This window comes from Arvicola amphibius, chromosome 11, assembly GCF_903992535.2.
Source record: "Arvicola amphibius chromosome 11, mArvAmp1.2, whole genome shotgun sequence".
NCBI lineage: Eukaryota > Metazoa > Chordata > Mammalia > Rodentia > Cricetidae > Arvicola > Arvicola amphibius.
The window spans coordinates 9,128,673-9,151,255 of record NC_052057.2 but is presented as its reverse complement, the minus strand read 5'-3'; the positions used below and the strand labels follow the sequence as shown (position 1 = coordinate 9,151,255).

General features: G+C 37.0%; 1 protein-coding gene across 1 annotated transcript in view; it reads right to left on the bottom strand.

Annotated features, from left to right (window-relative positions):
• Positions 1–4,145: 4,145 nt before the first annotated feature.
• The window catches only part of Zbbx (zinc finger B-box domain containing), a 72,059-nt gene continuing 53,621 nt past the window's right edge, over positions 4,146–22,583 (bottom strand). Inside the window, exons 14-19 of the mRNA XM_038347939.1 lie at positions 20,144–20,297; positions 19,142–19,150; positions 18,813–18,926; positions 11,702–11,959; positions 6,261–6,396; positions 4,146–4,272 (exon numbers count right to left, since the gene is read on the bottom strand). Of these exons, the coding sequence (XP_038203867.1) occupies positions 4,146–4,272; positions 6,261–6,396; positions 11,702–11,959; positions 18,813–18,926; positions 19,142–19,150; positions 20,144–20,297 (798 nt within the window). The remainder of the gene's footprint in view (positions 4,273–6,260; positions 6,397–11,701; positions 11,960–18,812; positions 18,927–19,141; positions 19,151–20,143; positions 20,298–22,583) is intronic.

Below are 22,583 nucleotides of genomic sequence, written 5' to 3'. Positions count from 1 at the left end.
TCATCCACAATGGTATGGGACATTGTTGTGATGAAGAAGCTTTCAGATCACCAACAACTGTATAAGGAAACCCTCATCCTTGATCTGCAATCCCATTAAACTTATTCATTCACCGAGCAGGGATTAGTCAGAACTGTTAGTGTCTGACAATGGGACCCCATGTGAGCAATACAGACGTCTGTTCAGGTAGCTCCAGGAAAAGTAAATGTGGTATCTTCAAAACCAGTGCATAAAAGATTAACACTATGGTTGACTACATGAAAGGAACAGGGGCAATGTTACTCTCTCCAACATAAATATGAAACCACTTTTACACTTGCTGAGAAAACCACCAAGTTTTAGAAAACATATCTGGAGAAAAACTTCTTTTGTACAATATAAATTATATTTTGGGGCAAGGGCTGGAAAGGACAGTCAAGTATCTTTAAGCCTGAGCTAACATGTTAATAGGAAACATTTTCCTATGTTGAAAGATGAAAGGACAAAAATATTTTGACTACAAATACTAAAACTCAGATAACCAGTGGCAGCAGAAAAGATGCCAAAGGGGCTTTTACACAAACTGCTGTGTCTATGCAATTGTGAAAGTAGACATGTTAAGAGAAAAATCAAAAATGGTGCTCAAGGGGGTAGGCTTCTAGAATATCTTCACATTTCCCTGAGCTTTTCCAAATCCAGTCCTCCCACAAACCCCTTTGTTTGCCCACAGCTTCATGGCAGATCACCTGGTGTCCTGTGACCTCTCCTCGCTCTCCACCTCTATTTCCAGGAGACTAAACACTTCTTTTTAGAACATCCTGCATTCCTCCCTCTTTCTGAAGATTATGGACCACCTCAACCCCACCCCAGCTTTCAGCTAATCCCCATACTTAAAATTAGTTCTCAGCCACTCCGTGGTGGCACAGGCCTTTAGTCCCAGCACTTGGGAGGAAGAGGAAGGTGGTTCAAGGCCAGCCAGGTCTACAAGAGTTAGATCCAAGACAGGCTCCAAAGCCACAGAGTAACCCTGTCTATAAAAACCAAACCAAACAAACAAACAAACAAACACAAAAAAAACCATTAGTTCTTAATATACATTCTAACCAGAAAACTCCAATAGCTATGCATGGCATGAAGCCAGAAAAATGCCCAGTCGGGCTATATACAGTAAATACAGTCCCCTAAGAATGAGAGAAGGCAACAGAAATCAATGAATAAAACATAAATCCAACAAAGATAAGATTGCATATTAGCACAAAGAATGACAATAATCCCAAACCCAGATGGCAAGACTCCAGCATTAAAAACATAATCAATAACAGACAGAAAAACATGTCTTCTATAGGGCCTATCAATCTTATTACTGTAGACCCTGAGAAATGCAACATCTTTGAAGCACAGGACAAGGGCCTTCATGATGATGTCTTTATGAATATGACAGAGATTCTCAAAGAGGAGTAAATAAGCCCTTTGAAGAAATCTATGAAAAGACAAATAAGCAGTTGAAGGAAATAAATAAAACAATTTAAGACATTGAAATAGCATTAAAAATCAAATAAGAAAACCCAAACTTAAGGAAATATGAAAATGAAAGTTTTAGGATTATAAATAAGAGGCTCAGACACATGTGTCACCAAAAGAATACAAGAGATAGAAGAGAAAATCTCAGGCATTGAAGACAAGATAGAAGTATATATAACTCTTTCAAACAAAATGTTAAGTATAAAAACTTCCAAGCACAAAACATAGAGGAAATCTGTAACATTACAAAAGATAAAAATCTATCTTTTTGGCACTGACAATATTTTCAACAACAAAAAAAGAAAATTTTCCTAACCTAAAGAATGAGATGTTTATCAAGGTACAAGAAGCATAATTAATATCTAATAAACTAGATCAGGAAAGATATTCCCTCAGTACATAATACTCTATACTCTAAACTTACAGAACAAAGAAGAATATTAAAACCTGCAAGGGAAAAAGACAAAGAAACATATAAAAGCAGTTTAATTAGAATAATACCTGACTTTCAAGGGAGATTCTAAAAACCAGAAGATCTAGATGGATGTTCTATAGACTATAAGAAACCACAGATGTTAGTCCAGATTACTGTATATTGTAGTCAAGATAAATGCAAAAATAAAGGCATTCCAAGATAAAATCAAATTGAAGAAGTATATCTACAAATCCAGCTTTACAGAAGGCACTAAAGGGAAAAACTTCAATAGAAGAAGATAGCAAACACAAGGAATCAATACTCTTAGACCAGCAAATAAAAAGAAAAAACCCACACCTCAACAACAAAATTAACAGAAATCAATGTGCACTGTTAATGTGTGACTTTCTGTATAAATAATGTCTAAATAGAAAGAGACTAACAGAAAGGATGTGAGAACAGGATCTATCCTTTTGCTGCATCTAAACTTTACATCTTAACATAAAGGATAGATAGACATCACCTAAAGGTAAAATGATGGGAAAAGGTAAGTCAAGCAAACAAAACCAAAAAGGAAGGCAGTAATTTGATGTCTGACAAAATAGACTTCAAACCAAGACTAATAAGAGAGAAGAAAGATTGTGTAGGAAGTCCTTCTGGTTTTGTGTTGCTTTCATTGGTTAATAAAGAAACTGCCTTGGCCAAGTTGATAGGGCAAACTTAGGTAGGCCTGGGAGACAGAACTGAATTCTGGGAGGAAGAAAGCCAAGTCGGGGAGAAGCCCTGGATCCTCTGCCTGAGACAGATGCTAGTAAGAATCTTTTCTGGTAAGCCACTGCCACGTTGTAATATACAGATTAATAGAAATGGGTTAAATTAAGATGTAAGAATTAGCCGATAAGAAACTGGAGCTAATGGTCCAAGCAGTAGTTTAATGAATATAATTTCTGTGCGGTTATTTTGGGGCTAAGCTAGCGTGGCAGCCAGGACAAACAAGCAGACCTCCCTACAACAGAAAGACTACATACTCATCAAGGGAAAATTCTTTCAAGACAATATTGCAATGCTTAACATCTCTGTTCCTCTAACACAAGGTCACCCGAGGTTATAGAATAAGCACTACTACAGCTGAAATCACATATTAAGCATCATACACTGATACTGGGATACCTTATTAAACCACTTCCACTGATGATCATCCATACAAAAACTAAAGAGAGAAATATTGGAGCTAATACTGTTTATTCTATCTGACCACTATGATTTAATGCTGAATGTCAACAACATGAACAGCAGAAATGTTACAAACTCATGGAAACTGAACAACTCATTCCTGAGTGAAAAACTGGAAAAGACAGAAATTAAAGACTTTTCTAATTGAATAAAAATGAAAACAACATACTCAAACTTAAGGGATACAATGAGGGTAGTTCAAAGAGCATGTTCATAGTTCTAAGTGCCTAAATTATAATATTTGGAGAGATCTTATGCTAGTAACTTAACAATTTATTTTTTGAGAACTCAAAGCTATAGAAAGTAAAAAAGAAATCATGCCAAAAAGGATTAAATACTATGAATGAATAGAAGTTTACAGAAAAGCATGACGTCAAAGCTGAAGCTTAAAGGATAAGTCACATAATGACAAGAGGAAAGACATCCTGCTGAAAACAAGCAACATAGGTAAAGAAATCAGGTAGCATTCGTACGGCCTAGCATAGGAAGTACTCTGTGCCACAGAAAAAGCCAAAACAAGGAAAACCAAGGACAGGTCAGTTATGGACCTTTATTTTGAACCTCAACTTTACTTATTTATCTTTTTGGAATATGAACATCTTGAATAGACATTTCTAATGATTTTTGTGAAATTATGGACATGATTGGATTTGATCTTAAGATGGTCGTAACAATACGAGAATGTACTTTTTTGATGTAATTATCAAATATAATTGAATAAGAAATATCCATTAGCTTAAACACAATAGTTTTCTGTTCTAAGGTAGGTTCATTGACATAAGTTTACCCATTACCAGTGTGGTCTGCAATATAGATGAGTGTTTGACATACAAGACGGCATCTGGAAGGAAAGGATCTGCCACTTTTACCATCGCTAATCCTTATTAGTTTCCAAGCTTGAAAATATTTGAGTCACTAATAATCTCCAACACCTGGACAAGTGCATCACTCAGTTGTTTGGTTTATTCTGGGTACAAAGTGGAGAAGTAAGGATCTCTTATACATCCTTCACCCATGGAAGTGTAGAGACATGTTGCTTGTCAAGAAAATCTTCCTCGTCCTCATCTGGACTGTAATCACCAAGTGACAGCAAAGACTGCATTTTGGTAGTTCTTCCAGAAGTGCTGAAAATGCACGAGAGGATCAGAACACAGCATGTGGCACCAAATTTCAGCTTCCGTTTGTCTTATGATCAATACTACCTATGCTGAAGCCATTGGAAGCAGGCTGAATGGGGGAGTACGTTTTTGTGCACCAAGGATATACTAAGTCTCCTCATAATGAGAAATTCTCATTATTTCCACACTTCCAAGAAACAAAGCTACAACTGTAGCAAAGGGAGGGGGTATTTATGGGCTCCAGTAGTGCCCTTCCTTCATGATTTAGAAGAAACCTCTAAAACCTGCAGAGTCTCAAGGTCATCATTAAGAACATTCATCATGATATTGGCTGCTTAAAAGAATCCCAGTGAATAGACATTCAGATAAATCACTCCCTTGTGTACAGTAAATTAAAACTATATGGATAGTCACTAAGAGCAACCAAAGCTAAAATTCAATGACACTAATTACTTGCCTGTTTTTGGTTCTTGTTTGATTTGTTTTGTATTGTATTTTATCTGTAGAAAGATGTGGACTGCCCAAAGTTCTAACACATGAGTGTCTGTGGTTTAGAAATAAACATAGCTTGTGAAAACAAAATCCTCTGTATTACTCAAATAATTGGGTCAAAAGTTATCAGGATTTTCAGCCCATATATGCCAGGAAGTGTGAAAATGTTCATCCTGTGATAGATATGACATCTTTACAGACTGTTTTTATTAAATCCAAAGCAGGCTCAACCAACAACTCCTTACTCACCTGTGAACCAGCTGGGAAGAGACTACAAGGGCTTCCAGGTGGTTATTGTCTGGTCCTTTTAGTTGTACATCCTGCCTTATATCACGCATCCCTCTGCATTTTTAGTATTAAATTTCTTTTGTGAAATGATTATGAGAACACATATAGATTTAGTTGGGTTTTAATAACATTTTACAGGGAAAAACTACTTCTATGCTATTCATTTTTAAAGTGTTATTCATATTGACATGCAAAAAGTTCAAGAGCTCAGGCAAAGCCTTTCTCTTTCAGAAAGACATAGTTACACACTCTTAATTCCCTTAGAGTTGAGCATTAGACTGCAAGCCAATCCTAGGGACTTATATTTAATGTGATCTTTATTTTAAATTTATTTTATTATTTCAAAAGAAAGTTCCTCCTTCAAAACTGCCAGTGCCAAACTCATTGCTTTGTTAAACATGTGTCAAGTTGACCTCTGTATATTTTGAAAGTGATTCCCATTTGCAAAGAGTAAAGTTATGCAAATTGAAATTCCAGAGACAATTTTAAAGGGAAAACTTCTCAATCAATATTCTAGTCTTTAATCTTTACATTGGGTAAGATTCTATTAATGTGAACTATGGAAATGTATTATACTAATTAATTCAAGCAAGACAACTTCCTTTCAATATAATACGGGGGGGGGTTTATTGCCTTTGTCCCCTTTTAATGACCCACACTACATAGCAGAGAAATGTCTTCCAATTAAAGTAACAATTTTATAAGTCTTTTACTAAATCACAATACTAGGTCAGCACAAGTTCCAAACAAATAAAATAAAAACGGTTATAAATTTCACACATTTGAACAAATATTCTTATAAAGTAAAGAAACTGATTGGAGCTCATCTGACCTATTATGTGCCATCTTGTTGGGAGAAGTGAGACCCCAGATCCTGAATTTCTTGTAATCCCCTGATCTGGGTGCCTACAGCTGCTCTGAGCACGAGACCTTCAGGAGTTCCTGATGGCAGGAGAGTGGTTTCTGGTGGGTTTGGCTGGGGTGTGGCTATCTCTATATAATCTGCCCCTGAACACAATATAGGGGGCATTCTTGGGGAATTCAAGGATGACCGCTGTTGTTGTCTCTCTGTCTGTGTGAGTCTTTGTGTTTTTTAACCTCCTGCCCCTTGCCCGAATCTCATGAACTGGAACTGGGTTCAAGCGCATGGAATGCAGACACGGGGGCGCGGTGCGCGGCACCATCTTTCTGTGGGAAGATTTAAGATTACTTACCTGACCTCAATTTCAGAGTTGTCATCATCACAAGGCATCTCCAGGAGGTCTTTGGACATCTGATTGAAATTCAGAGAGTAGTGGGTGAAGGCTGGTAACTCTTCTGAGGGTAGACTCTGAGGTTTTTCTGAAGGATCTGAAACATGTGTTTCCATATGTCACTAGCAAGTACATTCAAGAAACATGTGAACATTGTACGGTGCTGAAATTTACCCAGGATGAATGACAAGCAGCACACAAAGATGGTCAGCACAGACTTTCTGCCACCCATCAATTTCTTAATGCTTGTGAGGTGGTGAGATTCCAGATAGCACAAGGTAAGGGGTACAGTGCTTGGTTAATATGTGGAAAACCCTGAGGCCAATAACTAACCCCAAAAGAAAAGAAAAGGAAAGAAAAGAGAAGAGAAGAGAAGAGAAGAGAAGAGAAGAGAAGAGAAGAGAAAAGAAAAGGGAAGGAGGGAAAAGGGAAGGAGGGAAAAGAGAAAGGGAAATAAAGGCGTGGTGTCAAGTCATCATAATGATAATGATTTTTGAAATATATGAGCTGCTTACGATATGTCAAATATCCTGACCATTCACAAAATTCAAAATGAAATAAAGCAATCCCTTGTAATACTAGATCATTGTGCAGTTTGTAAATTTGCCTGCACCTTAGATTATTATTTATGTGCTTGTTTGTTCTGCAATGCTCTTTTTTTTCTGGCTTCTTAGGGTTAGGTGATCTTTTGTATCTGAAGGAAGGAGAGGAGCAGAGAAATCTTAAGTCTTCTCCCTTTGCATCCTGCTGGCCTATTGTTTGATGGCTTATGTATAGACAAATAGTGCATGAAAAAAAAGACATGATGTTTAGACAAATTCATCTGTATACAAACTTTTACTTGAAATACAACCTGGAAATAAATATTTCTATGAGAGATCTCAATTCATTCTTGCCTACATTGATGTAACTTAGTGTCTAGGTAGGCTAGGTTGACTCATTTATGTAGCGAAGGATCACCTTGACTTCACATGCCCTTATCTCTACCAGCTGCGTGCTGTGGTTATAGACGTGAATCACTATGTACTGTTTATGAGGTAGTAGAGTTAGAATCCAGAGCTTTGTATATGTTAGCACTCTACCAACTGAACTATATTCTAGCCCATTAAGCCATCTAAGATACCATAACATATTATGATGACTTTAGATCATCACCCTCACTGGGTGCCATTCTCTTCCCTTTTATAAAAGTGTTAGATAATTAACTTCTTAGTTGGAAGGAATAAACACTAAACAAACAATATTCTCGTGCTAGACTTAAAAATATTTAGCTTTTGAGAGTTAATAGTTAACTTTCAGTTTTTGAGCAAGGAGATTTCACCCAACGAAACTAAATTACATTGTTCCCACTGAAAGATAGACCTCAATATATTTACAGAATGAAACTTCCATAAAATTATTTAGCTCAGTGATTTTCAAATTATGATACACTTAGATAAATTAAGTTTGAGATTATGTTCTTCCCTCACAATCCCAAAGCAATCAGACAGAGTCACCTAATCTCATTTATATTTGAGGACTCTTGACAAGATTTACTATGAAACAAAACTCCTAAAAGTTTGGGTTATATTAAAAAGAAATACCACCACCCTCACTTGTGAAAATGAGAAATGAGACCCACACAGAAATAGTCTTTCACTATACAGTTACACTAGACTCAAGTTCCTTTAGCTCAAGTGGCTGTGCTACAATGTCTAACTCTTAGGTTTGAGCTATTCTCTTCTCCCCCATTCAGCCATGGAGCTGAAATGTTAAATGAAAGATTAACCCTAAGCCACACATCGCACTACATCCTAACACTAGAGAATTGGAGGAGACAGGACCTGTCAATAGTATAACTAGTAACTAAAAAAAAATAATAACTTGGCAGAAAACATACTTTAAGGTCTTGAAAATATACCACACGAATCTGTTGTCTACAAAAGAAATAACAAAGCAGACTACTTTTACAACAACAAAACTAAATGTCAAAGATCCAGCACAACAAAGCAAATTAAATGGTCACTTAATGCTCAATTGGATCTTTTTCCAGAATAATAGTGAGTTCTAACAAAAGTGTCAGTACAGTAAGTACTGTTAAACATGTCCTGTGGAATAGAGAAGCATCTTCATCATGTTAACTGACAGACTCTGAGCACGGCAGCACACATGTGTAAGAGGTTTTCTTGTTCTTGAAGATAATACTTACATGATTTTTGATAAAGTCACAATGTTTTTAGCTAACTTTCAAATGGATCTTAAAAGTACAGAAACACAAAATGCATTCTCTCACTCTGTTCTCTTCTTCCCGCCATCTTTCTTCCTTCACGCTGTCTCCCTTTTATCCTCTCTTCTAACTCTCTTTCTCAGAACATACACATATAAATGAGTTTGCTCCATTTTTATTCTATTCTTTTACAAATTTCGAAAAGTTTGGAATTACTTCAGAAATTCTATCAAATATATCAAAGAAAAAGTGAAGGTTTTTAAAATCCTGATAGAATTTAAGCTTCAAAAAGTCAGGACTGCAAATGGTAGGTCCACCCACTGTCTCAGTGTGACTGATCTAATGGGAGCTCACCAAGGCCAGCTGGACTGGGACTGAATGAGCGTGTGATCAAACCGGACTCTCTGAATGTGGCTGACAATAGGGGCTGACTGAGAAGCCAATGATAATGGCACTGGGATTTGTTTCTACTGCATGTACTGGCTTTTTCAGATCCTAGTCTGTTTGAATGCACACCTTCCTAGGCCTGGTTGGACAGGGAAGGGCTTTGGACTGCCCACAGGGCAGGACAACCTGCCCTCTCTTAGGACTGGAGGGAGAAGGGGGAGGGGGAGCGGGAGGGAAATGGGAGGAGGGGAAGAGGTGGAAATTTTGAATGGTATTATTTATAAAGCAAAAAAGAAGCACACCAAATACAAGTGAAAATAAAAACCTTGCAAAGCAACCATGTTGGCTATTCTTGGCTCTCAACTTGGCTGCTTCTGGATTTAGCTAAAACTCAAGCAGCTGGGTGCACTTGTGAGGGATTTTCCTTGATTGCATCATTTGAGATAGGAATATCGACCTTAACTGAATCTGGGCCACACCTTCTGGTGGCTGCCTATATAAAAGATATAAAAAAGAAAGCTCTCGTTCTATGCCTGCTGGCCCTCATGCTCACTAGGAAGCCCATTCTTTCACTGGCATTAGAGCCTACTTCTTCCGAATGCTGGCATATTCTGAAGACCAGCTGAAACATTCAGTCTTGTGAACTGAACAGCAGTCAGATTTTCCAACTTTCTGTTGGAAGACAGCAACTGAGAGAAGCCCAGATAATAAAGTAACTGAAGGACATATTGGAAATACATTGTTAAAAGAGAATTCAACTAAAGGAAATAGGTTCCCAGCAGGAGAAAGCAGACTGTAACAGAAACCAATTCTAAGATCCAAAAGCAGAATTTTTTTCTTTCTGAAAATAAGGAATTTATTCTGTAGTCAGAAAGAAAGGCTGCCACTTCAAGAGCAGTGAAATAGAATCATCCTAGGCCCGTCACTGAGTGGCCAAGGACATGAGGTGAGAGAGGCTGTGGGCTTAAAGAAACTCTGATTACAATAAAGTGTATGAAAAAAATTAAAATGAATAAAACAGTTAAACAAAGGATGTTTAACATATTCTTCCAGGTACAAAGTGTGGGAAAGCAAGGATGAGGTTGTAAAGTAAGACAGCATCGGATCATGTCGCAGACAGGATGTAGAATCCAGAGCCAAGGACGTCCCCGCGGAAGGGTTAAAAGAAGAGACAAGATGTTACTATTCTAAGCTGATCTGGGTTTCAAGTATAACGTTCTCAGGGGGTTCTAAACTGGACCCACATCAGGTAACAGAGCCACACATAGCCCTCCCTTTTGGGAAAAACAGCAAGACTATTAGGCTCAAACAACCCAAACTTTGATGGAAATACAAGGACTGAAGATGGTGAGTGTCTGCTATTGTGCAAAGGAAAGAAAGTTCAGATCTATTAGCTACATACATTGATTAGTCTAACAGACACAGGTAGAGCTCCAGGTAGAGTGCTTGCTGAGCAAGCCTGGCTCCGAGGCTGAGCTGGAGCACCCAAAGTAAAGCTGCAGCCAGAGAAGAGGCTTTGCAAAGTTGTCCTCTGACCTCCACTCTTGTCATGACACACTCCCTTCCCCCTTCTCTCCTCATCATACATATGCCCAAGCATACACAATATATAAAGAAATATTAAAAAGACATTTCAGGGGCTGGAGAAATGGCTCAGTGGTTGAGAGCATTGCCTGCTCTTCCAAAGCTCCTGAGTTCAAATCCCAGCAACCACATGGTGGCTCACAACCATCTGTAATGAGGTCTGGTGCCCTCTTCTGGCCTGCAAACATACATGCAAACAGAATATTGTATACATAATAAATAAATAAATAAATAAATAAATAAATAAATAGACATTTCAAAGACAGGTATTTTCAAGAACATCATTATAATAGGCATTTTGATTAGGACAGAGAACTTAATCCACAGAATCTTGACCAAGAAGCAAAGTAGAAGGAAATCTTGACAAGATAAACAAGTGATAACTGACTGGGATGTATTTACTATACTCTAGAGTAGCACGGGATTTAATGAAGTGAACAAATAAATGATTCTTCATCTTTATTTTAGAGATGAATTAAAATAAAAAAAAACTAAAGCAGAAATACTATCGGTGTCCTAGTTTTTCCTCTTCCAGTTCTTAAATGTTAAAAAATATGCACAAAATTAGAATAAACTGCCAATTTTCTACTGTTTCTGGTCTCTAGGGGGCAGTTTTATATAGGTAACTAGGCAGTGCTCTGTGAAAACAGCACGGTTGGAAAGACCTGCTTCAAGAATCGTAACAGCTCAATTTTCCCACAAGGTCGCTGTACAGACAATTTCACAAAGATACAGACAGTAACCCGTCATTGCACTTGAAGGAAAGATCAAAAAGATTTTGCTTTTAAACTAGTTTTTTTTATTACATTTCATTTGTGTGGGTTAATTCAAATATATACATACCACTGCACACATAAGGAAGTCAGAGAGAAACTTGAGAAATTCTACCTGGGATGAAATTCTAATTGTCAGTCTTAGTCAAGTGACTTTATACATGGAGACAAAAATGCTGGCCCTAAATATGTGGGTTCTTATGTCAAATATTTTTTGAGTATTACATGAGTTGAAAAGGACCAGCTTCTCTGTGAGTTCAGAAACCATATATTTAAACTACTTTATTTAAACTATATACTTAAACTACTTTGGTGTGGTGTTGGGGATATCTAACGAAACAGACACATGGGAAGGAAATGTGTTCTTCATTTGCTTGTTGTAGGGCAAGCTGTAAAGACGGAAGCAGAAAACAGTTTTTTACAGCATTTCATAAGTCAAGGCTCTCATTTACCTGTAAGGTTTTTCAGTGTGTTTAATTCTTTCTCCAAACTGTCTAAAGCTTGCTGATCTTCTGCGTTATCTAGGAAAGGCTCATTCTGGTCAGTGACATCTATGTATGCAATTTCTGAAATTTCAGAAGCAGCTCTGGATAGGGATTGAGCAGCTACACTTCTTGATCGGGGATAAGAGGACAAATGAGAGCTGGAGCCTTCTCGAGCAGAACTGGAAACAGGGAAGTTCGCTGTAGAAGGTCTCTGTGATTTCTGGCCTGTGATGAGAAAAGAAAGCAGACAACTGCTTTAAGAGCTTCAGTGTGTATCGTTTGTTTAATTAGTATGTTCATGCATGTGTATGTACGAACACGCACACTGTGCGTGTTTGTGGATGGAGACTGGAGTTCTCATCATCAGGAACACCATCCAACTCATTTGAGTGAAATCCTCTTGTTGGGCTTAGGTTTGCCAACTAGGGTTCAGTGTTTGGACAGTGAGTACCACTGTTGTTCTTATAGCAACCATCCCAGCTCCTTGCCCTGGAAAATAAAAAACATACACCAGCATGCTTGACATTTTTACATACGTTCTAGGGGTCAAACTCAGGACCCAGTGCTTAGACGGCACACACTTTACTCACTGAACCATCCACCATGCATCAGTCCCAGCTGTATGTTTACAATACAAATGACTACTTTCCTGAACACAAAGCATCCAATAATCCTGGTGGCTTTTTGGTTGTCACTTATTTGAGCTACCCAGAGTTAATTAATCCCAAATTGCATTTACAGTGATATAAAGAACTCCGCTGAGTCATTTTTCAACACTCAGGAAAAGAGAATCTAATCTACAGCAGTTTAGGTGAAATGCCCATCCGATAAGCCAGCTTCAGAGCAGCCTAGCATACATTCTCCATTCCAGTCCATCTGCCAGCTGGATGCCCTTATCTGTTCCTTAAATTCTAGAAAAATACAGCACTGCCTTGGAAAGGGGAAAGACAGGATACACCAACATGTAACTATAGAATCAAAGGGAAGGTTAAAAGTAAAAAGCAAAATGGTAACTAGAGAAGTCATCCTGAATAAACATAAGAATCAGTTTGTCTTCCTTTGTTCTTCCCCTTCTTATTCTATAGTGAGTATATGAACACTCTCATGAGCATCTGATTGTAGTATGTAATAGTTCATAACAACTCACCATAACACACACAGGGTACTGACTATAAAGAACATTGCAGAAATCAGTTTTAACACTGATTTTGCTAAATGAAACTATGAATAAATTAAGTCTCTGACCCTTTTGTGACTGTGCAAAAAAAAGAAGTTTTAAAGAAAGTTAATCAACAGGCATATGCCTATGTGTTCATTCTTGTTAAAATGCCCTCAAGGAGTATTTTGATGATCAGAATTGAAAAGTGGTCTCCCCATTATAGAGTGTGGAATGATTCAATAAGTCATTCATAGTCAGAAAGCAGCAATCTGCCCCCTCACCCATAATTGTGCCAGGCCTAGCAAAACAGCAGCTACGGCAGTAATTCTTTACAGAAATCAAATGTCCCACATTCTCAAGAAATATTGTTCTTTTTTTCTGTGTTACGATGCTGCATCAAATGCAAAATTTAAAAGAATTTATATTGCTTATTGAAATATAGCGAATAAAAGGAAGAAGTCATTAGTAAGGTCTGATATTTTGACAACAGCAGCAACAGCAACAAAGGGAAGTGAGAAAACCATCAAATTACATGGATGCCCTTCAGATAACTCAGGACTGCATTGGCTGGAGCTTTCAGCAGCATCTGGTTACCACTGAATTTGAAGCTAATTGATCCCAATTGAAAGAACATGTACCCAGGGGATAGATCAGAAATGCTCACCACAGAGCAAAAGGACAGACCATCTTTCCGGCTGGAAATATGCTCCACTATAGTTTGGAATCACCAAAATACAGAGATTATTTATTTATTTATTTATTTATTTATTTATTTATTTTTCCCTTGAGGTAGACTTATCAATCACGTTAGAATTTTTTTCCTGAACATATTAATATCATTGCTACGGTTAATACTCAACACATCATGAAAGATACCACAGATGAAAAATGGCAGTTGAAGCCATCATCCCCTACTAAACACACACACACACACACGCACACACACACGCACCTGAGCTTTCCAGCAAGTGGTGCCATCATCAGCAATGTAGTATCAGAACGTGATTAATATTGATTGATTCCAGTCAGATTCTAGATATAATAAATTCTCTGTGGTGATGGTTTAATCATATTCTCTATGCTTAGTATTGAAAGTAGGCTAACTATTGAAAAGGCAAAACATAATGATAGTACTGGACACAAAACTATTGATGAGGTTATGACACATAAATCAATCACCAAATGATGTTTAACTAATGTTACTGCTATTCTATGTGTAACATAGAATTTGATGACACAATTATAGCTTATGCTTTGGAGTAGCATTTTTTCTTTCTGTGCAGGTGTACAGGGGCTAGGAGTCAATACAGGATTCCTTCTTTAGCCACTCATATTTTTGAGACAGTATTTCTCACACTGATTCAGCTTAGACTGGCTGGCCATGCTAGCTCCAGGGATCATCTTGTCTCTACTTCTCTAGTGTCTGGGTTATAGGAATACTCTGTTGTCCCTGACTTTTATATGAACTCTAGAATTAAACTCATGTCTCTTTGCAAGCATGGAAAGTAATTTATCAACTTAACTGTTCTCCAGCCTCCTTGGGTAGCATCTTAGTAACAATATTTTTATCAAAGATACCAATACTTTAACCATGAATTACATTTTCAAAATTGTAATACTTGTTACTCTGCATATTTCAAAGCATTACTATTAAAAATAGAAATATTTTCTAAGATTTCTAGGAACATGTAAGCATGGGTTACGGGGGAAATACTTAGGTTGCTAAGAAACTTATGTTACTCACTGAGTCAGAAATAAGTTTGTGATTTGACACATTACCTAATTCTCACTCTCAAAATACAGAATTAGTGTAAGGTCTTAAATTCCACCTAACTCTGAGAACCAATGAATTAATACTTAATTCAATGATAAAAAAATCATTTATTAACTCCTAAATCTGCCAAATCTTCTTTCCAAATCAAGATATTCTAAAACAAATCAGATATTGTCCCTGATGTCAATTTGCACCAAAAAATACCAGAACCAGCCTTTACCACTGAGGAGTCACCACAGAGTAAACAGGCTACTATTTGCTTTCTGACCAAGGAAGGATACATAAGAAATGTAAGTCGTGTTATACCATGGCTTCCCGGAGAAGGAAGAGAGTGGATGAAGGACTTGGGGACCAGCAATATGTAGGGTAGCCTCAAAGACCCCACTGAGGCAGCATCTGATCTGAGATTGAAAGCATCCCCAGGAGGATCTAAGGATGGAGTGGGAGTTTGCAAAGCATCCTGTATGAAAGAGAGAAACATATCCCTAGGCTAAAAATAATCGTGTGATCTGCCTTAGAACATAGAGGAGCCAGGGAGAGACCAGGCTGGGAGGAGATGCAGAGGGGAGAATAGAGGGAGCCTATCAGGTCAAAGTTATTCCTCAGGAAGAAGGTTGTGTGTGTGTGTGTGTGTGTGTGTGTGTGTGTGTGTGTGTGTTACCTTCCAGAGGTAGCCGCAGTATGCTTTTGTATGTGTGTGTTACCTTCCACAGGTAGCCACAGTATGCTTTTAGTCAACTAAATGTCACAACCTTTGTTCTTGTTAAAATATAAGCCCCATAAATTATAAAATATATCAACTAATCTCCTGGCTGAAAGCATGAACGATCTACTCACTTATTATAAACAGAATTTGTTAGAAAATTAATCATATTAAAAGAGTTTTTCAAAAAAGTAAAAAGGGAAGTTGGAGCAAAAGCTAAAATTTTACACAGTACTGGCTGGTTTTGTGTGCCAGCTTGACACAAGCAAATGTCATCAGAAAGGAAGAAGCCTCAGTTGAGAAAATGCCTACATGAGATCCAGCTGTAAGGCATTTTCTTAATTAGCGATCAGTGTGGGAGGGCCCAGTCCATTGTGGGTGGTGCCATCCTGGGTGGGTGGTTGTAGGCTCTCCAAGAAAGCAGGCAGAGAAAGCCTGTGTAAGCAAGCCAGTAAGCAGCTGCCGTCCCTGGCCTCTGCATCAGCTCCTGCCTCCAGGATCCTGTCCTGTTTGACTTCTTGTCCTGACTTCTTTCAGTGAAGAGCAGCAAACTGGAAGTGTAAGCCAAATAAACCCTTTCCAATGCAACTTGCTTTTAGGTCATGGTGTTTGGTGGAAGCAATAGAAACAAACACCCACCGAGCACTCATTAGGAGAAATGAAAGTTTAAGTGGCTAAATTTGGGCTGCATTTGTGGGAGGGTAGGCAGCATTTACAAATGAATAGATGAAGCTAGTGCAAGTCAACTTGACATTAAGTGTCCTGCTGAAGATGTCCCACAGTGTTGCATACAGTCACAGGAAGTTTTGAGGAAGGCTGAATGAGGAAGAGACTTGCCTCTAAACATGTTTGTATTCTATACAGTTTACCTTTACAGATATTCAAGACATTTTGGCAATTAAAATTCCTACCTACCCTGGCATTAGTTCAGAGTATAAAATCTCTGTAGCTTGCTTCACTACCAAGATCATATAATTTTATTCCAAGCCACTACCTCTGTTCAGAACCCATTTCCCAACTCCCTGTTATTATTATAGACTCAACTAAAATGTCATATGATCTCTAATATCTGACATACCTATTTTATCATCTCTTCCAAAAAAATACTGTGTGTGCATGCGCACACACACAAACCCTATTATAACTAATATACTATAATTTAATTTGCATGTCCTTATATCAAGCAGTTTTCTCAAAATCGAACTTTTGAAGAATCTACAGTAACACAACAGAGAATGACTGACAGATGCGGATCATCAGGTGTCTTAACTCTGTATAACTCAGCATCTTTAATGATGAGATCAGCAAATTTGCATTATAACATGTTTTCTAGTTGATATTGACACTGGCATCTGGGAACCTCTGGATGGCCTCTAAGCTTAGTTTGTAGTCACTGCCACTGGAGATAAAATGGAAGTGCTGGCCTAAAACAGGTGCTGCATTCAAGGTGTTTCATAGTAAAGTTACTCACTGATGGAGCTGCCCCAGATACCTAAAAGCATTTGGCTGTTTACTTAGGAAGATGTGTCTTTGTAACAGGGTTCTCACAGCATGTGTCTAAATGTATTGTCAACAATACAAAAGGACTTAAAACACAGTTCCTTCTCCGTGCTCAGGAGGCAGGAAGCAGAATACTTGAGGCTGCCTTTCACTTTGATGTGACAATAGGCATCTAATTATAGAACTCCAAAAATTTTAATCACAAATCGATAGTTTGATATGAAAAATTTTATACCTGACGGGAAATCACCACAAATTCAAATGGAAAGGATCTACACTAGCTGATAGATTTAGGGCAAAAAAGATATATAACTCCTACACATATGAACAACTCATATGTAATTAAATTTTTGTCTTGAAAAATATTTTCTTTTCTTTTTCCTTTTCTTTCCTTCTTTTATTCTTTCTTTCTTTTTTTTGGGGGGGGGGGGCAGTGTTTGAGTCAGGGTTTCTCTGTGGTACAGTCCTGACTATCCTAGAACTCACTCCACTCTGTAGACCAGCCTGGCCTCAAACTCACAGAGATTCACCTGCCTCTACCTCCCTAGTGCTGGGATTAAAGGCATGTAAACCAAAGCAAATAACATTCTTGTCAAGTATACTTTCTAAATTGCAATCTTGCTGAGACCAGGAACAATACCCATGCATCCTCTGTCCCCACACCCTCCCATGGTGCTAACATGTTACACATAACTGTGCTGAACTTATTTAATTTTTTCTTTTAGCTATATATTACAACTACATTTGAAATGCAGAAGAAAGCAGATATACTTTAGCATGTATGATGGAATAAGAGTAATATGCTAACCCTACAGGTTAAATGCAGCAGGAAAATAATTATAATAGAGAGCCAACATACATGTAACTGTGTGTATATATAACACGCTAAGTAAATAAATGTAATTATAAACTTTAAAAATAAAAGAAACCAGTGTAAAAATATAGAACATTAGATTTAAGTCCAAATGATAACAATTCTGGTCCTAAGATGCAACATCAATAAAGTTCAGTGATTTCACAAATGGGTATAAATAATCACAAGATCTGTAGGTCTCTTTCAAGTCTCTCTCCTCAGGACTTGAAGAATCCTATGGACTAGGAAGCAGAAAGACAGTAGGAATCAGAGGGCCTGGGGGACACCAGGAGAACACGTCCCACTGAATGAACTAAGCAGGGCACACATGGGCTTACAAACACTGAAATGGCAAGCGCCTGGCCTGCAAGGGTTTATGCCACATCCTCTGTGTATGTGTTATGGCTGTTACCTTGGTGTTTTATAGGACTCCTCACTGTGGGAGCAGGTGAGTTTTTCACTTTTTTGTCTGCTCCTGGGACTCTTTTCTTCCTGTTGGGTTGCTTTGTCCTATCAGCTTTGCTGTGAGGGCTTTTGCCTTGTCTACTTGTATGTTATTTTGACTATTTGGTTGTTGGCTCTTGGAGGCTTATTATTTTCTGAAGGGAAACAGAGGGGAATGAATCTGGAAGAGCTGGGGAAGAGGGATCTTGCAGGAGTAAAGGGAGGGGAAAATGTGGTCCAGATGAACTGTATGAGAAAAATGTATTTTCAGTTAAAGGAATGAATCAAGTAAAGCATATGAAATAAAGCATAGAAGCAGCAAAACTGTAAAGAACTTGTATGGATATTCTTAGAGGGTTGCTCAAACATGCCATATTCTGAGCTATATCTGTAATATAATTCATAATATGTTACTGTGGAAAATAGCTAAACAATATAATCTGTCTTTGAGAGAAATAATGAGTTCATTTGTTGGCTAGATTTTCTGCCATTAGATTTTGGAGTGGGGTATAACGGCAAAGAAAAAACATTCTGAATTACTAATAATTGGGCAAGAATCAAACAACAACAACAACAAAAAAAAAAAAAAAAAAAAAAACAAAGGGGGCCAGCAACGTGATATTGCTGCTTTCCCATTGACTGTACCTGTATTTTGCTGTTGCAGATTTGGAAGTGGATTTTCAGCACTCGGCAGATCATACAAGGCATCTGCACCACCAGTATGCTCACTTAAGCTGCTGTCTGGGATCCACACTTTGTCTCCTGAAATAAGAAAATGATAATGTAAAATAAAGTATAAAATAAGGTAAGGTCCACAACCTTTAATTTTCAGGGAACGTAGTAGAAGAGACATGGGTGGAATGTTAAAGCCAGAAGATGGGGAGAAGGAGCGTAAAATGCTCTTCTTCGTGTGATGCAACCATTACACTCATGACCTGACAAGAACTGCCTTTATCTTTCTCTATTCTATATACCTTTCTTTACTTCTAACTCCATAACTTGCTGTGTCACTGGATGGATGGCCTCTGATGTCATCCTCTCCTCCTCCTTTGGCTCCCTCATCTTCTCTTCCCAGATTTCTCCTCCTATTTAGCCTCCTTGCCTCCCAGCCCCACCTATCCTTTCTCGTGCTTAGCTATTGGCTGTTCACTTCTTTCTTAGCCCAATAGGGTATTTTAGACGCATAAAGTAACACAGTTTCAAGAGTTAAACAAATGCGGCATACGAGAAAGGGTTGCTTTCCTTTTTAAACACAATATTTTAACAGTGATTTTCCAACTATTTACCCTAGAGTTTGAGACGTATAGGACATACATAAAATAAAAGATAAATATGTAGTGACTTACATAGTCTCATCATATTTTTACCCCTTTTTTATAAAATGAAATTTTTCCACATTCTTCCACATGATAAAACTTGGAACACTGTGCTAAATGAAATATACTGGTTTACTTATATGAATGAGTTAAGCAGAATAAGAAAAATAATACAAGAAGATTGAAGAATGGTATTAGCTGGGGGTTAATGAGTGGCTAATGAGTTATGTTTAATGAGAATAGAGTTTTGATCTAATAAGATGTGTTCTAAAGACAAATGGTACTGATGTTATATATCATTATGAAAGTAAACAGTATCACTGAGTTATATACTTAACAACAGTCAAAGAGCAAGTTGAAGTTATTTGTGTTTTAGAACAATAAATGACAATACAAATATTTTAGAAAAAAACAAATTACAAGTAAATCTTAGAAATTAAGGAGATTTTGATATTTTTATGAGTTGTTTTAAGACAAAATTTAAAGTGCCATTATATATTGCTTAGGTGATGAAGTGCTTCGGAGATTTATTATTTTGTGACATTGAAATGAACAATGCTTTTATTCTTAACATGATCTCCCTCCTACATTATTGTTGTCCCTTCCTTAGCTTTTGAGTAGGGTGGCCCAAAGGTCATCTGATTCCTGAGCAGAATTTACCTGTGAGTGTGATCGTGGAACAGGAATGGCTGCCTCGTATGCTTGGTGAAGGAAGGGAGCCGAGTCTTTCATTCTTACCGACTGTAAAAAACTTCTCAAGTCCTTGATACCGTTCATTTACAGGTTTTTTTCTGAGGGCTATTTCTTGTAACAGCTAGAGAACATTTAACAATTTACTTTCTAGCTCATTGAAACAAAGTCATGCATTCATTCATTGAGCAACTTACTATGACCTTGACACCAGTTCAGCTAGAATAACTTTTACAGTGTAATAGAGAAACAAAACAATACAATATTTAGATCCAATTGGATCTAAGCAATGTAAAGGTGGAATTATAAACTGGAAGTTCTCATCAATCCAAAAAGTTTACAAAATAAAACATATTTTTTTCTTTCTGTTCTCATTCTTTTATTTTCTTCCTTTAGTCCAATGGTTTTCTATACTCCTGATATTGTAATCTTTTGAGACAGTTTCTCATGTTACGGTGACTCTCACACATGAATGAACTTTGTTGCTATTTCATAACTGTAATTTTGCTACTGTAATGAATGGTAATCTAAATATCTGATATTCTATCCTTGTGAAATAGTCATTTGACCCCTGAGAGTCTCAACATACGGGTTGAAAATCAGTGTCTTAGTACATTTTCACATAAATTATGCTGGAATAAGGAAACTCTTACGTATGCCTCAGAACTAGTGTCTCTACTATAACTATTATAAAAATAGTTCCAAAGATGAAGTATAATTGATGTGGTATTACCTTGATTAGACTCACAAGGAACAGAATCTGATGCAGAAGCTATGGAGGGTTGCTCCTTACTGGCTTGCTCCTCGTAGCTTACTCAGCCTGTTCTTTTATAAATCACAGGAGCTCCAGCCAAGGGATGGACCCCAACTCCTCCCCCATCAGACACTAACAAATTGCCTTACAGTGAGATATTAAGGAGATAATTTCTCAGTCGAAGTTCCCTCCTATCAGATAACTCTAATTTGTGTCTCGTTGACATAAGAGTAACCAGCACACATAGATAGATCATTTATCTAAAAAATATGAATCCTAAGAGGAAACAAGTAACAATTACCACAAACTATGTATTTTTTTCCAAATACCCTTTATTAGGATAATGGAAAATGCACTTTATTGTTCAATAAAAATGTTTTTATATTTAGGTTTATTATATCAACTGAGTATATGGGTTCTTCAAAGCCATTTGATTGACTTTTCACAAATAAGTTACTATAATTGGTTCACCTTTTTTTCTGATTTCTGAGTTTATACTCTGAAAAACAGTGATTTTCTAATTTCTCCATCAAAAGCACACTGGTCTTATGAAGTCATTAAGGAATTTTATATCTTTTTGTTTGCATAACAGATTGAATGATTAGAATAGAACATAAATCACTTAATGATTTATTAACATTGTCTACAGTCGTGCATGCCTTTTTCCCTTGCTTTGTTTCATTGGAAAACTGCAGAAAAGCAGATGCATTTAGCATTAATTCCAATGTTCATTGTGTCTTCATTATATAAGATGACTATCGCGTTTTTAAAGAAAGTGAATTTATTTTCATTGTAAATATTGAAAATTATAGGGACTAGGGTCTATGTCTGTTAAGATTTTTCTTCATCAACCATTCCATGGAGAAAGATGGAAGGAAAGAACAAGAGAAGACCAAAATTACTGTTATAACAACTCTGCCAAATAACAAAACTACTTCTCCAATAACAGCCACCTGGAAATCTTAAGAAAATTCACACATGATGTAATCAATGTTTGTACATTCTACCTCTTGACTTTAATAATTGTTGCACTGGAGATAAAGTTTCCAACATCGGAACTTTGGAAGAAACAAGTAAATCACGCCATATGGCATCTGTCTCTTTAGATTATTAAATTTATTCACACTAAATTTTCATAAGCCGTATTGATTGATAATCTATGTCTCTTTTCAAAGTTTTAAATTATTTGAAAATATATCAACGTAATAACAGTTTAAAATGATATCTGACTTTCAATTAACTACATACATTTTGTACTTTTTGTTCCAGCCTGTACATCCAGAATTGTGTCCTACTAATCTTTTTATACTAATAACAGTTTCTAGTCTTGTTGTGATATTTCTTTCTTATCATCACTCTTTCTTTCTAAATACATTGAATTTAGTTTATTATTAAGTCTGCGTTACTTTTAGTGCCAGGTCCATGATTCATTGATTTATTTTTGCTTTCTTTCCTTCATTTTTGGAGTATGTATTTTTTTTACTCAGAGTGGCTTTATACCCCCCCCCCAAAAAAAACCTTATACTTGAGCTTAAAAGTATTTTACACTGAAAATGGGTTTAATACACCTGAGCTCTCAAAATTATACTTTATCTAGATGTCAACAGTAACTAGAAGCCTCTGTGGATCTTACTAAATATTCCAAGACAATGAAAA